Below are 15,246 nucleotides of genomic sequence, written 5' to 3' on the forward strand. Positions count from 1 at the left end.
TATGCCTTACTATACTATGCCATTATTATGACTTTTTATGACTTATATACTATGTCCTTTTTATGTCTTACCATAGTATGAAGTTTTTATGACTTTTCATGCCTTACTATACTATGACGTTTTTGTCATTTTAATGTCTTACTATACTATGACGTTTTTATGACTTTTTATGCCTTACTATACTATGACGTTTTTATGCCTTATTATACTATGACGTTTTTATGACTTTTTATGCCTTACTTTACTATGACATTTTTATGACTTTTTATGCCTTACTATACTATGACATTTTTATGACTTTTTATGCCTAACTATACTATGACGTTTTTATGCCTTATTATACTATGACGTTTTTATGTCTTTTTATGCCTTACTATACTATGACGTTTTTGTCATTTTTATGTCTTACTATACTATGACGTTTTTATGACTTTTTATGCCTTACTATACTATGACGTTTTTATGCCTTATTATACTATGACGTTTTTATGACTTTTTATGCCTTACTATACTATGACGTTTTTATGACTTTTTATGCCTTACTATACTATGACATTTTTATGACTTTTTATGCCTAACTATACTATGACGTTTTTATGCCTTATTATACTATGACGTTTTTATGTCTTTTTATGCCTTACTATACTATGACGTTTTTGTCATTTTTTATGCCTTACTATACTATGACGTTTTTATGACTTTTTATGCCTTACTATACTATGACGTTTTTATGCCTTATTATACTATGACGTTTTTATGTCTTTTTATGCCTTACTATACTATGACGTTTTTGTCATTTTTTATGCCTTACTATACTATGACGTTTTTATGACTTTTTATGCCTTATTATACTATGACATTTTTATGACTTTTTATGCCTTACTATACTATGACGTTTTTATGCCTTATTACACTATGACGTTTTTATGCCTTATTATACTATGACGTTTTTATGACTTTTTATGCCTTACTTTACTATGACGTTTTCATGACTTTTTATGCCTTACTATACTATGACGTTTTTGTCTTTTTATGCCTTACTATACTATGACGTTTTTGTCATTTTTTATGCCTTATTATACTATGACGTTTTTATGACTTTTTATGCCTTACTTTACTATGACCTTTTTATGACTTTTTATGCCTTACTATACTATGACGTTTTTATGACTTTTTATGCCTTACTATACACTGTTGATTTTATACCTTAGTATACTATGACGTTTTTATGACTTTTTATGCCTAACTATACTATGACCTTTTTATGACTTTTTATGCCTAACTATACTATGACGTTTTTATGACTTTTTATGCATTACTATACTATGACGTTTTTGTCATTTTTTATGCCTTATTATACTATGACGTTTTTATGCCTTATTATACTATGACGTTTTTATGACTTTTTATGCCTTACTTTACTATGACGTTTTTATGACTTTTTATGCCTTACTATATTATGACGTTTTTTATGCCTTATTATACTATGACGTTTTTATTACTTTTTATGCCTTACTTTACTATGACATTTTTATGACTTTTTATGCCTTACTATTCTATGACGTTTTTCTAACTTTTTATGGCTTACTATACTATGACGTTTTTATGACTTTTTATGCCTTACTATACTATGCCATTATTATGACTTTTTATGACTTATATACTATGTCCTTTTTATGTCTTACAATAGTATGAAGTTTTTATGACTTTTTACGCCTTACTATACTATGACGTTTTTATGTCTTTTCATGCCTTACTATACTATGACGTTTTTGTCATTTTTATGTCTTACTATACTATGACGTTTTTATGACTTTTTATGCCTTACTATACTATGACGTTTTTATGCCTTATTATACTATGACGTTTTTATGTCTTTTTATGCCTTACTATACTATGACGTTTTTGTCATTTTTTATGCCTTATTATACTATGACGTTTTTATGACTTTTTATGCCTTATTATACTATGACATTTTTATGAATTTTTATGCCTTACTTTAATATGACGTTTTTATGACTTTTTATGCCTTACTATACTATGACGTTTTTGTAATTTTTTACACCTTACTATACTGTGACGTTTTTATGTCTTTTTATGCCTTATTATACTATGACATTTTTATGACTTTTTATGCCTTACTATTCTATGACGTGTTTCTAACTTTTTATGACTTACTATACTGTGTCGATTTTATGACTTTTTATGCCTTATTATACTATGACATTTTTATGACTTTTTATGCCTTACTTTAATATGACGTTTTTATGACTTTTTATGCCTTATTATACTATGACATTTTTATGACTTTTTATGCCTTACTTTAATATGACGTTTTTATGTCTTTTTATGCCTTACTATACTATGACGTTTTTGTCATTTTATGCCTTACTATACTATGACGTTTTTATGACTTTTTATGCCTTACTATACTATGACATATTTTTCATTGAAATTTTTATTCAATTTCTTATATGTGAAACATCATACAAAAGACATCAGACTTCAACACAAACAAATCAACCATATTAAACAAAAAAACAATATGCATATACAGATAAATATAAATACATACACAAATCCCAGCCCATAAACAGCGCAGCTCATCTCCCAACACCAAACACTGTGTCCACAAAAAGAGTATATGATAAAATATATATACACGAGTCGTCCTCCCCTCACATGTTATAGGAACCTATTCCCCTCTTATATGATTCAGAAAATGACCCCAGACCTGGTAAAATTTCCATTTGTTATCATGCAACCTTGCTATCATCAATTCATAGGAGGCATTATCCGTCATCAGCTTAACCCAATCAGTAAGTTCTGGTTGAGTCTGACTCTTCCAGTGGTGAAGAATGATTCTAGCTGCCGTGATGAAGCCTGTCAGTGCTAAACCGAATTCTGCTTTTGATATTCCTGGTGGTGACCTTGACCTGTCTCCCAGTAGGCCGAGTTGGGGGGATTCTGGTAGGGTTTTTCCAAGCCATTCACCCAGTTTTCCTATAACCTCTTTCCAGAAAGGAAAAACCAAAGAGCACTCCCACAGTGAGTGTAAGAAGGTACCTGCCTGTGTATTACACTTCCAACAAAGGTTGTTCTGTATCAAGCCCATTTTCTGGAGACTTACTGGCGTTTAATAATACCTGTGAATAATTTTATAATGTGTGAATTTGCCTCGGACGTCCCTGATGGACCACCCTGTGTTTGCTATTATGTTTTCCCATACATCTTCCTCAATGTTACAATTTAGATCTCTTTGCCAAATTAGTCTTAAATCATTATGTTTCCCACACTGGGCATCCCCAACCATATTATAGAAGGCTGAGGCAGAGTGAGCAGAACTGGGCAGCTCAAAATAGACTATGACGTTTTTGTGACTTTTTATGCCTTACAATACTATGTCATTTTTATGCCTTTTAATGACTTATATACTATGACGTTTTTATGCCTTACTATACTATGATGTTTTTATGACTTTTTATGCCTTACTATTCTATGACATTTTTGTGACTTTTGATGCCTTACTATACTATGATGTTTTTGTGACTTTTTATGCCTTATTATACTATCACATTTTTATGACTTTTTGTGCCTTAATATACTATGACGTTTTTATGACTTTTTATGCCTTACTATTCTATGACGTTTTTGTGACTTTTTATGCCTTACTATACTATGACATTTTTATGACTTTTTATGCCTTACTATACTATGTCGTTTTTATACCTTACTATACATGTCGTTCTTATGCCCTGCATACCTTATTATATTATGACGTTTTTATGACTTTTTATACCTTACTATACTATGAAGTTTTTATGACTTTTTATGCCTTACTTTATTATGATGTTTTTATGACTTTTTATGACTTATATACTATGACGTTTTTATGTCTTTTGGTGCCTTATTATATACTGACATTTTTATGATTTTTTATGCCTTACTATACTCTGTCGATTTTATGCCATACTATACTATAGGGTTTTTAACCCTAACCCTAACCCTATTATACTATGACGTTTTTATGACTTTTTATGCCTTACTATACTATGACATTTTTATGATTTTTTATGACTTACTATACTGTGTCGATTTTATGCCTTACTATACTATGACGTTTTTATGACTTTTTATGCCTTACTATACTATGATGTTTTTATGACTTTTTATGCCTTACTATACTATGACGTTTTTGTCATTTTTTATGCCTTCTTATACTATGATGTTTTTATGTCTTTTTATGCCTTATTATACTATGACATTTTTATGACTTTTTATACCTTACTGTACTATGACGTTTTTATGACTTTTTATGCCTTACTATACTATGACATTTTTATGACTTTTTATGCCTTATATACTATGACGTTTTTGTCATTTTTATGCCTTCCTATACTATGATGTTTTTTTGACTTTTTATGCCTTACTATACTATGACGTTTTTATGACTTTTTATGACTTATATACTATGTCCTTTTTATGCCTTACCATAGTATGAAGTTTTTATGACTTTTTACACCTTACTATACTATGACGTTTTTGTCATTTTTTATGCCTTCTTATACTATGATGTTTTTATGTCTTTTTATGCCTTATTATACTATGACGTTTTTATGACTTTTTATGCCTTACTATACTATTATGTTTTTATGACTTACTATACTATGACATTTTTATGATTTTTTATGCCTTACTATACTGTGTCGATTTTATGCCTTACTATACTATGACGTTTTTATGACTTTTTATGCCTTACTACACTATGATGTTTTTATGACTCTTTATGCCTTACTTTACTGTGTCGATTTTATACCTTACTATACTATGACGTTTTTATGACTTTTTGTGCCTTACTATACTATTATGTTTTTATGACTTTTTATGACTTACTATACTATGTCCTTTTTATGCCTTACTATACTATGACGTTTTTATGACTTTTTATGCCTTACTATACTATGACGTTTTTATGCCTTATTATACTATGACGTTTTTATGTCTTTTTATGCCTTACTGTACTATGACATTTTTATGACTTTTTATGCTTACTATACTATGACGTTTTTATGAATTTTTATGGCTTACTATACTATGACGTTTTTATGACTTTTTATGCCTTACTATACTATGACGTTTTTATGACTTTTTATGCCTTAATATACTATGTCCTTTTTATGCCTTACCATAGTATGAAGTTTTTATGACTTTTTACACCTTACTATACTATGACGTTTTTGTGACTTTTTATGCCTTACTATACTGTGAAGTTTTTATGACTTTTTATGCCTTACTTTACTATGATGTTTTTATGACTTTTTATGACTTATATACTATGACATCTTTGTGACTTTTTATGCCTTACTATACTATGACGTTTTTGTGACTTTTTATGCCTTACTATACTATGATGTTTTTGTAATTTTTATGCCTTACTATACTATTATGTTTTTATGACTTTTTATGCCTTACTATACTATGACGTTTTTATGACTTTTTATGCCTTACTATACTATTATGTTTTTATGACTTACTATACTATGACATTTTTATGATTTTTTATGCCTTACTATACTATGACGTTTTTATGACTTTTTATGACTTATATACTATGTCCTTTTTATGCCTTACCATAGTATGAAGTTTTTATGACTTTTTACACCTTACTATACTATGACGTTTTTATGTCTTTTTATGCCTTACTATACTATGACGTTTTTGTCATTTTTATGCCTTACTATACTATTATGTTTTTATGACTTTTTATGCCTTACTATACTATGACGTTTTTATGACTTTTTATGCCTTACTATACTATTATGTTTTTATGACTTACTATACTATGACATTTTTATGATTTTTTATGCCTTACTATACTGTGTCGATTTTATGCCTTACTATACTATGACGTTTTTATGCCTTATTATACTATGACGTTTTTATGACTTTTTATGCCTTACTATACTATGACGTTTTTATGCCTTATTATACTATGACGTTTTTATGTCTTTTTATGCCTTACTGTACTATGACATTTTTATGACTTTTTATGCCTTACTATTCTATGACGTTTTTATGAATTTTTATGGCTTAATATACTATGACGTTTTTATGACTTTTTATGCCTTACTATACTATGACGTTTTTATGACTTTTTATGACTTATATACTATGTCCTTTTTATGCCTTACCATAGTATGAAGTTTTTATGACTTTTTACACCTTACTATACTATGAGTTTTTGTGACTTTTTATGCCTTACTATACTGTGAAGTCTTTATGACTTTTTATGCCTTACTTTACTATGATGTTTTTATGACTTTTAATGCCTTACTATACTATGACATCTTTGTGACTTTTTATGCCTTACTATACTATGACGTTTTTGTGACTTTTTATGCCTTACTATACTATGACGTTTTTGTAATTTTTATGCCTTACTATACTATTATGTTTTTATGACTTTTTATGCCTTACTATACTATGACGTTTTTATGACTTTTTATGCCTTACTATACTATTATGTTTTTATGACTTACTATACTATGACATTTTTATGATTTTTTATGCCTTACTATACTGTGTCGATTTTATGCCTTACTATACTATGACGTTTTTATGACTTTTTATGCCTTACTATACTATGATGTTTTTATGACTTTTTATGCCTTACTTTACTGTGTCGATTTTATACCTTACTATACTATGACGTTTTTATGACTTTTTGTGCCTTACTATGCTATGACATTTTTATGACTTTTTATGACTTATATACTATGTCCTTTTTATGCCTTACTATACTATGACGTTTTTATGCCTTATTATACTATGACGTTTTTATGTCTTTTTATGCCTTACTGTACTATGACATTTTTATGACTTTTTATGCCTTACTATTCTATGACGTTTTTATGAATTTTTATGGCTTACTATACTATGACGTTTTTATGACTTTTTATGCCTTACTATACTATGACGTTTTTATGACTTTTTATGACTTATATACTATGTCCTTTTTATGCCTTACCATAGTATGAAGTTTTTATGACTTTTTACACCTTACTATACTATGACGTTTTTGTGACTTTTTATGCCTTACTATACTGTGAAGTTTTTATGACTTTTTATGCCTTACTTTAATATGATGTTTTTATGACTTTTTATGACTTATATACTATGACATCTTTGTGACTTTTTATGCCTTACTATACTATGACGTTTTTGTGACTTTTTATGCCTTACTATACTGACATTTTTGTGATTTTTCATATGTTACTATAATATGACGTTTTTGGTGACTTTTTATGCCTTACTATACTGTGTCGATTTTATACCTTACTATACTATGACATTTTAATTACTTTTTGTGCCTTACTATACTATGAAGTTTTTGTGACTTTTTAAGCCTTACTATACTATGACGTTTTTATGACTTTTTATGCCTTACTATACTATGACATTTTTATGATTTTTTATGACTTACTATACTGTGTCGATTTTATGCCTTACTATACTATGACGTTTTTATGACTTTTTATGCCTTACTATACTATGATGTTTTTATGACTTTTTATGCCTTACTATACTATGACGTTTTTGTCATTTTTTATGCCTTCTTATACTATGATGTTTTTATGTCTTTTTATGCCTTATTATACTATGACATTTTTATGACTTTTTATACCTTACTGTACTATGACGTTTTTATGACTTTTTATGCCTTACTATACTATGACATTTTTATGACTTTTTATGCCTTACTATACTATGGCGTTTTTGTCATTTTTTATGCCTTCCTATACTATGATGTTTTTATGACTTTTTATGCCTTACTATACTATGACGTTTTTATGACTTTTTATGACTTATATACTATGTCCTTTTTATGCCTTACCATAGTATGAAGTTTTTATGACTTTTTACACCTTACTATACTATGACGTTTTTATGTCTTTTTATGCCTTACTATACTATGACGTTTTTGTCATTTTTATGCCTTACTATACTATTATGTTTTTATGACTTTTTATGCCTTACTATACTATGACGTTTTTATGACTTTTTAATGCCTTACTATACTATTATGTTTTTATGACTTACTATACTATGACATTTTTATGATTTTTTATGCCTTACTATACTGTGTCGATTTTATGCCTTACTATACTATGACGTTTTTATGACTTTTTATGCCTTACTACACTATGATGTTTTTTTGACTTTTTATGCCTTACTTTACTGTGTCGATTTTATACCTTATTATACTATGGACGTTTTTATGACTTTTTGTGCCTTACTATACTATGACATTTTTATGACTTTTTATGACTTATATACTATGTCCTTTTTATGCCTTACTATACTATGACGTTTTTATGACTTTTTATGCCTTACTATACTATGACGTTTTTATGCCTTATTATACTATGACGTTTTTATGTCTTTTTATGCCTTACTGTACTATGACATTTTTATGACTTTTTATGCCTTACTATTCTATGACGTTTTTATGAATTTTTATGGCTTACTATACTATGACGTTTTTATGACTTTTTATGCCTTACATACTATGACGTTTTTATGACTTTTTATGACTTATATACTATGTCCTTTTTATGCCTTACCATAGTATGAAGTTTTTATGACTTTTTACACCTTACTATACTATGACGTTTTTGTGACTTTTTATGCCTTACTATACTGTGAAGTTTTTATGACTTTTTATGACTTACTATACTATGATGTTTTTTTGACTTTTTATGACTTATATACTATGACATCTTTGTGACTTTTTATGCCTTACTATACTATGACGTTTTTGTGACTTTTTATGCCTTACTATACTATGACTTTTTTGTAATTTTTATGCCTTACTATACTATTATGTTTTTATGACTTTTTATGCCTTACTATACTATGACGTTTTTATGACTTTTTATGCCTTACTATACTATGACATTTTTATGATTTTTTATGACTTACTATACTATGACATTTTTATGATTTTTTATGCCTTACTATACTATGACGTTTTTATGACTTTTTATGACTTATATACTATGTCCTTTTTATGCCTTACCATAGTATGAAGTTTTTATGACTTTTTACGCCTTACTATACTATGACGTTTTTATGTCTTTTTATGCCTTACTATACTATGACGTTTTTGATGACTTTTTATGCCTTACTATACTATGATGTTTTTATGACTTTTTATGCCTTACTATACTATGACGTTTTTATGACTTTTTATGCCTTACTATACTATTATGTTTTTATGACTTACTATACTATGACATTTTTATGATTTTTTATGCCTTACTATACTGTGTCGATTTTATGCCTTACTATACTATGACGTTTTTATGACTTTTTATGCCTTACTACACTATGATGTTTTTATGACTCTTTATGCCTTACTTTACTGTGTCGATTTTATACCTTACTATACTATGACGTTTTTATGACTTTTTGTGCCTTACTATACTATGACATTTTTATGACTTTTTATGACTTATATACTATGTCCTTTTTATGCCTTACTATACTATGACGTTTTTATGACTTTTTATGCCTTACTATACTATGACGTTTTTATGCCTTATTATACTATGACGTTTTTATGTCTTTTTATGCCTTACTGTACTATGACATTTTTATGACTTTTTATGCCTTACTATTCTATGACGTTTTTATGACTTTTTATGCCTTACTATACTATGACGTTTTTATGACTTTTTATGCCTTACTATACTATGACGTTTTTATGACTTTTTATGACTTATATACTATGTCCTTTTTATGCCTTACCATAGTATGAAGTTTTTATGACTTTTTACACCTTACTATACTATGACGTTTTTGTGACTTTTTATGCCTTACTTTACTGTGAAGTTTTTTAATGACTTTTTTGCCTTACTATACTATGATGTTTTTATGACTTTTTATGACTTATATACTATGACATCTTTGTGACTTTTTATGCCTTACTATACTATGACGTTTTTGTGACTTTTTATGCCTTACTATACTATGACGTTTTTGTAATTTTTATGCCTTACTATACTATTATGTTTTTATGACTTTTTATGCCTTACTATACTATGACGTTTTTATGACTTTTTATGCCTTACTATACTATTATGTTTTTATGACTTACTATACTATGAACATTTTTATGATTTTTTATGCCTTACTATACTGTGTCGATTTTATGCCTTACTATACTATGACGTTTTTATGACTTTTTATGCCTTACTATACTATGATGTTTTTATGACTTTTTATGCCTTACTTTACTGTGTCGATTTTATACATTACTATATTATGACGTTTTTATGACTTTTTGTGCCTTACTATGCTATGACATTTTTATGACTTTTTATGACTTATATACTATGTCCTTTTTATGCCTTACTATACTATGACGTTTTTATGACTTTTTATGCCTTACTATACTATGACGTTTTTATGCCTTATTATACTATGACGTTTTTATGTCTTTTTATGCCTTACTGTACTATGACATTTTTATGACTGTTTATGCCTTACTATTCTATGACGTTTTTATGAATTTTTATGGCTTACTATACTATGACGTTTTTATGACTTTTTATGCCTTACTATACTATGACGTTTTTATGACTTTTTATGACTTATATACTATGTCCTTTTTATGCCTTACCATAGTATGAAGTTTTTTAATGACTTTTTACACCTTACTATACTATGACGTTTTTGTGACTTTTTATGCCTTACTATACTGTGAAGTTTTTATGACTTTTTATGCCTTACTTTAATATGATGTTTTTATGACTTTTTATGACTTATATACTATGACATCTTTGTGACTTTTTATGCCTTACTATACTATGACGTTTTTGTGACTTTTTATGCCTTACTATACTGACATTTTTGTGATTTTTCATATGTTACTATAATATGACGTTTTTGGTGACTTTTTATGCCTTACTATACTGTGTCGATTTTATACCTTACTATACTATGACATTTTAATTACTTTTTGTGCCTTACTATACTATGAAGTTTTTGTGACTTTTTAAGCCTTACTATACTATGACGTTTTTATGAATTTTTATGCCTTATTATACTATGACGTTTTTGACTTTTTATGCCATACTATACTATGTCGTTTTTATACCTTACTATACATGTCATTTTTATGCCCTTCATACCTTACTATACTATGACGTTTTTATGACTTTTTATGCCTTACCATACTATGACTTTTAAGCTTTACTATACTGTAACTTTTTATTCCTATCCTGACGTTTTTCTGTCTTAATACACCATGACCTTTTTATGCCTTATTATACTATGACTTTTCATTCCTTACTATACTACCTTTTTATTCCTCACTATGTCATTTTTATGTCTTATTATGCTATGACCTTTTTAAGCCTGCATGTTTTCCCGTTGCCTGCATGGGCTTTCTTTGGGTTTTCCTCCCGCAAGCCAAAGACATGCACATTAGGTCAAGTCGCAACTCTTAGATATAAGTTCATAACATATATGAAATATTCATAGTAAAACGCAACTTAAAACTTAAAATTCTATGCCTGTATATGATGTATTTAACCATATATGCACCTGTATATATGATAGACTTATGTCTATCATATAAACCTGTAACATTAACCAATGTGTTAAAATATGTATTTCTTTTATCAAGACATATGTCAATGATATTGTTCCAATTTCAAACAGCTTTCATATGTAATTTTTACATATATAGGCTATGTTGTACATACATATATGATTTTACTTCATGTCTATATATTTCATATATGGAAATTCAACAGGTACAAATATTATATTTGCATATAGGTATTTCTGAATGTAAATTCAGATCTTATATTTTAATAAACTGTTGTGGCCCTCATCTGTAGACTGTCTGTTCTGTTTTGATATGGTTCTTGTGTAGGTGGTAACTGAGTTTAGTGGTGTTTGAGCCTGTTGTGGGCTCTGTGGTATAATTTGGAAAGTATGGTTTTCTGATCCGTGTCCGACTTTCCATAACCAAACCATGTCCATGCAACAGAAGTAGCCCCTCTTTTAGGTACAAGCTCTTAATTTTGTCTTGGCTTGTTGGAGTCCTACTTTTCAGAATAACCCCGTTCTGTGTCACATTTGTTTGTCTTGTCTTCATGCAAATTTCTTGCCATTTGGAAGAACACAAAGCATCCAAAAAGCTAAAAATATTACCATAGAGAGTAGTATTGCAATGCAATAAAGTTCATTTAGAGCATAATATAAAGCGTAACATTTTTCTATCGTCAAACAATATATATCATCATAACATTACAAAAACCCGTTTGGAACAATTGAGAAGGTCTAAAACAAACATTTCTTTATGTAAATATCCATGTTTATTAGAACATTAAAAATGAAGACTTGTGTAATGTATCTGCACTTGTTTAAAGAGAAAAAGAAAGCAACTCAATGTTGGCGAAATTGAATAAACTGGTACTAATGGTACACAAAAAAACGCAAATGGCACAATGTCACACAATCATGACCATTTATAAGAATATTGTCTTGTTTTGCTGGTGAAAACAAAAATGTTGTAAAAGATCTTCTTTGACTTCTGTAACTCGTCGTCTCTGTATTGTCACAAAATATCAGGAAAAAAAAAACATCTCAAAAAAAGTTGGGAAAAAAATAAAAATCAATATCTGTATTTTGTGGAGTAATCCTTAGGAGACACCACTAGACCTCGTCCTTTTCTTGCTCCTCTGTACACTGTTTCAATAATGTCTATCATCTCCTGCTTGTCCTCCATTGTCCAGTTGATCTTGTTGTTGTTACCAGTGCCCAAATCAATCATGATGTGTTTGTTCCTGAGGAAAACCAATAACAATATGAGAAGGGCAATAACATTATAGTAACTGGTTAACTTAAATAATACTGACTTTAATAATCTATGGACTGATGCTGTGATGCTTGTCTTTACCTGAAAAAGAACATGACGGTGCAGGGGTCGTACAACTCGTACATCTTGTTGAAGTCAGGCACTTCTGTTATGTCCACCAGGTAAATAACAGCAAAATTCTTTACCTATCAGAAGACACGTAGACAAGTACAAAATTATAATGGTTAACTTTATAAACAGCAAAGTAAGTTCAGTGCAACAGGCACAACCTCACGACTAGGAGGGGTCTGCTGCTGGGGTAAACAAAAGGCTGCTCTGTGGATTCTTACAAATTACAGTCCCTGGTTTGTCAGTTCATTCATTACATGACACTGTAACTGGCAACTTGATCACCAACATTGAAAAGTTACATTTTAGCCTTTAACTGATGCTGAGATACTGCCTCCTCTGTCTTTTCATTACCTGCAATTTCTCACCTTCACAGTGTCGTGGTTTTAAAACAACCAGGTAAGCTTAAATGTGCTTACACAAGAACATAGGTTATATATTTAAGAAAATATTGCAAGTGAGCTTTTTAACAGCCTTAATATTGGTCTAGAAATTATTGTTATAGTTGTAAAATCAGCAATAATATGCCATAGCAGTGAACACTTTGATGAAAATAATGATGAATCTTCTATCATTTAGCTGCCAATGCGATTGTCAAGTCAAATCATAAACTGTGATGATCATGTGAACTTTACAGAGAAGCAATTCTAAGTTTATTAATATCACAACAGTTGCTTTGGAGTGTCATCAAAATTATCTGCAGGTGTAATAAATTAATAATACAAAAACTAATAATCTAACATTTAATGCAACTGACAACAATTAGTCAATGTGGCAACATTCACCTATGCTAATAAAGGACAATCAATGATAGTAGTTCATTTAATAGTGCAAGTACGTGAAATTTAGTATTGTGTGTGAGCCTTTTGAACATAAAGTAGATTTTTTGATTACTACAACTTGTGGTCACTATATGAGTTATTTTCTGTCCTTGCTGATATTCTATAATATATATGCCTCTAAGCTGTTAGTTGGAGGAGTGGCAATGCACTCTGGTAACGCTCTGGTTAATGTTATCCCCTACAGACAAGCAGACAGAAAGCCTCGTATTTACAAACACAATGTTCTTCTATGGTTATTATTCATGTGTTACAGCAGGTGATGCTATTGGGCAAGTTAATACGGTTTAGACGCTGGGGGAGAGCTAATGCTAATGTTCCAATACACATGGTTTATGAGACAGATTGTATCCAAACCTTTTCAGCGATACTGTACAGGACTTCGTCCATTTTCATGCATGTGGGGTCCCAGTCGTGTCCGAAGCGGATCACGAGGACTCGGTCTTCCTCAGACAGGATGGCTTGGTCGACCTGCCAGCCATTATGAAGATGCGGTAGCATATACGACATCTTGACCCTAAGCTGTCGTTCCCCAAGCTGAAAACCAAAACATTTAGCTTTAGCGTCACATAAGTTGAGATGCGATGAGAGAAACGTCTGATTAAATCCCAGCAAAACCAGGATTTCAGCTCGTAGTGTGAGCAGGGATGTGCAGTTAGCCTGCTGATATTAGCGAGTAACAATTAGCGTTAGCTAGCCAAGGAAACGTCTGGAAGGGGAAAGAATAAACTTTACTAGATGGTAATTAACAAGAAGTCACACGGGGACACTTAGCTTACCTCGAAATACAAACGAACGTGTGTTATATGGCGAAATAAATGCTATTTGTAGCTTGTTAACCAGTGAAACCCCGGTGGCTGTTGTTTTGTATCCTTTTCGTCAGTGGTACGTTGTCGTACGCACGCCGTCACCAACGCGCGACGGCGGACGCGATGTGTTTACGTCACATGCGTACATGCAAAGATTCTGTCTCTGGTATACGTTTTTGTTGTTTTTATGTCAACAGTCAAAATATACTTTATAGAATTTTTTACGTTCCAACATTTCTCCAGTCAGTACAATGGCCTTCATAGAATGGTCATAGTTATTTATAATTTAACTAAAAACTAAATATATATAACTTTGTCTCCTCAATGAAGAGAACTCACTTCATCTCAGCTATTTTCAGATAATAGTTGTCTTTCTAATGCTATCCTCTCCTCGGGTCTTTCTTATTTGCAATTAGAAAATTACCCTATAGTCAAAGAAATACAGAGCAATTATCTTCGCAAATCCTTGAGTAAGTTGAAAGAGGTCATTTCCTCAGACTGCTCCTTTTGCAACAAACAGAAAGAACACTCAATCCACTTCATCCATGTCCCTGCATGCCCAGTCCTGGGGAGACTTATCTTCACTGCCTTCTCTTGG

General features: G+C 30.0%; 1 protein-coding gene across 1 annotated transcript; it reads right to left on the reverse strand.

Annotated features, from left to right (window-relative positions):
• Nucleotides 1-12,240: 12,240 nt before the first annotated feature.
• Nucleotides 12,241-14,778, reverse strand: txnl4a (thioredoxin-like 4A). The gene is made up of 4 exons (XM_056399378.1): nt 14,619-14,778; nt 14,197-14,376; nt 12,974-13,077; nt 12,241-12,860 (listed from the first exon to the last, which is right to left on the reverse strand). The coding sequence occupies exons 2-4, from the start codon at nt 14,347-14,349 to the stop codon at nt 12,689-12,691; spliced, it is 429 nt and encodes a 142-aa protein (XP_056255353.1). The 5' UTR covers nt 14,350-14,376; nt 14,619-14,778; the 3' UTR covers nt 12,241-12,688.
• Between the last annotated feature and the right edge of the window lie 468 nt (nt 14,779-15,246).

This window comes from Seriola aureovittata, chromosome 16 (assembly GCF_021018895.1).
Source record: "Seriola aureovittata isolate HTS-2021-v1 ecotype China chromosome 16, ASM2101889v1, whole genome shotgun sequence".
Taxonomy (NCBI): Eukaryota; Metazoa; Chordata; class Actinopteri; order Carangiformes; family Carangidae; genus Seriola; species Seriola aureovittata.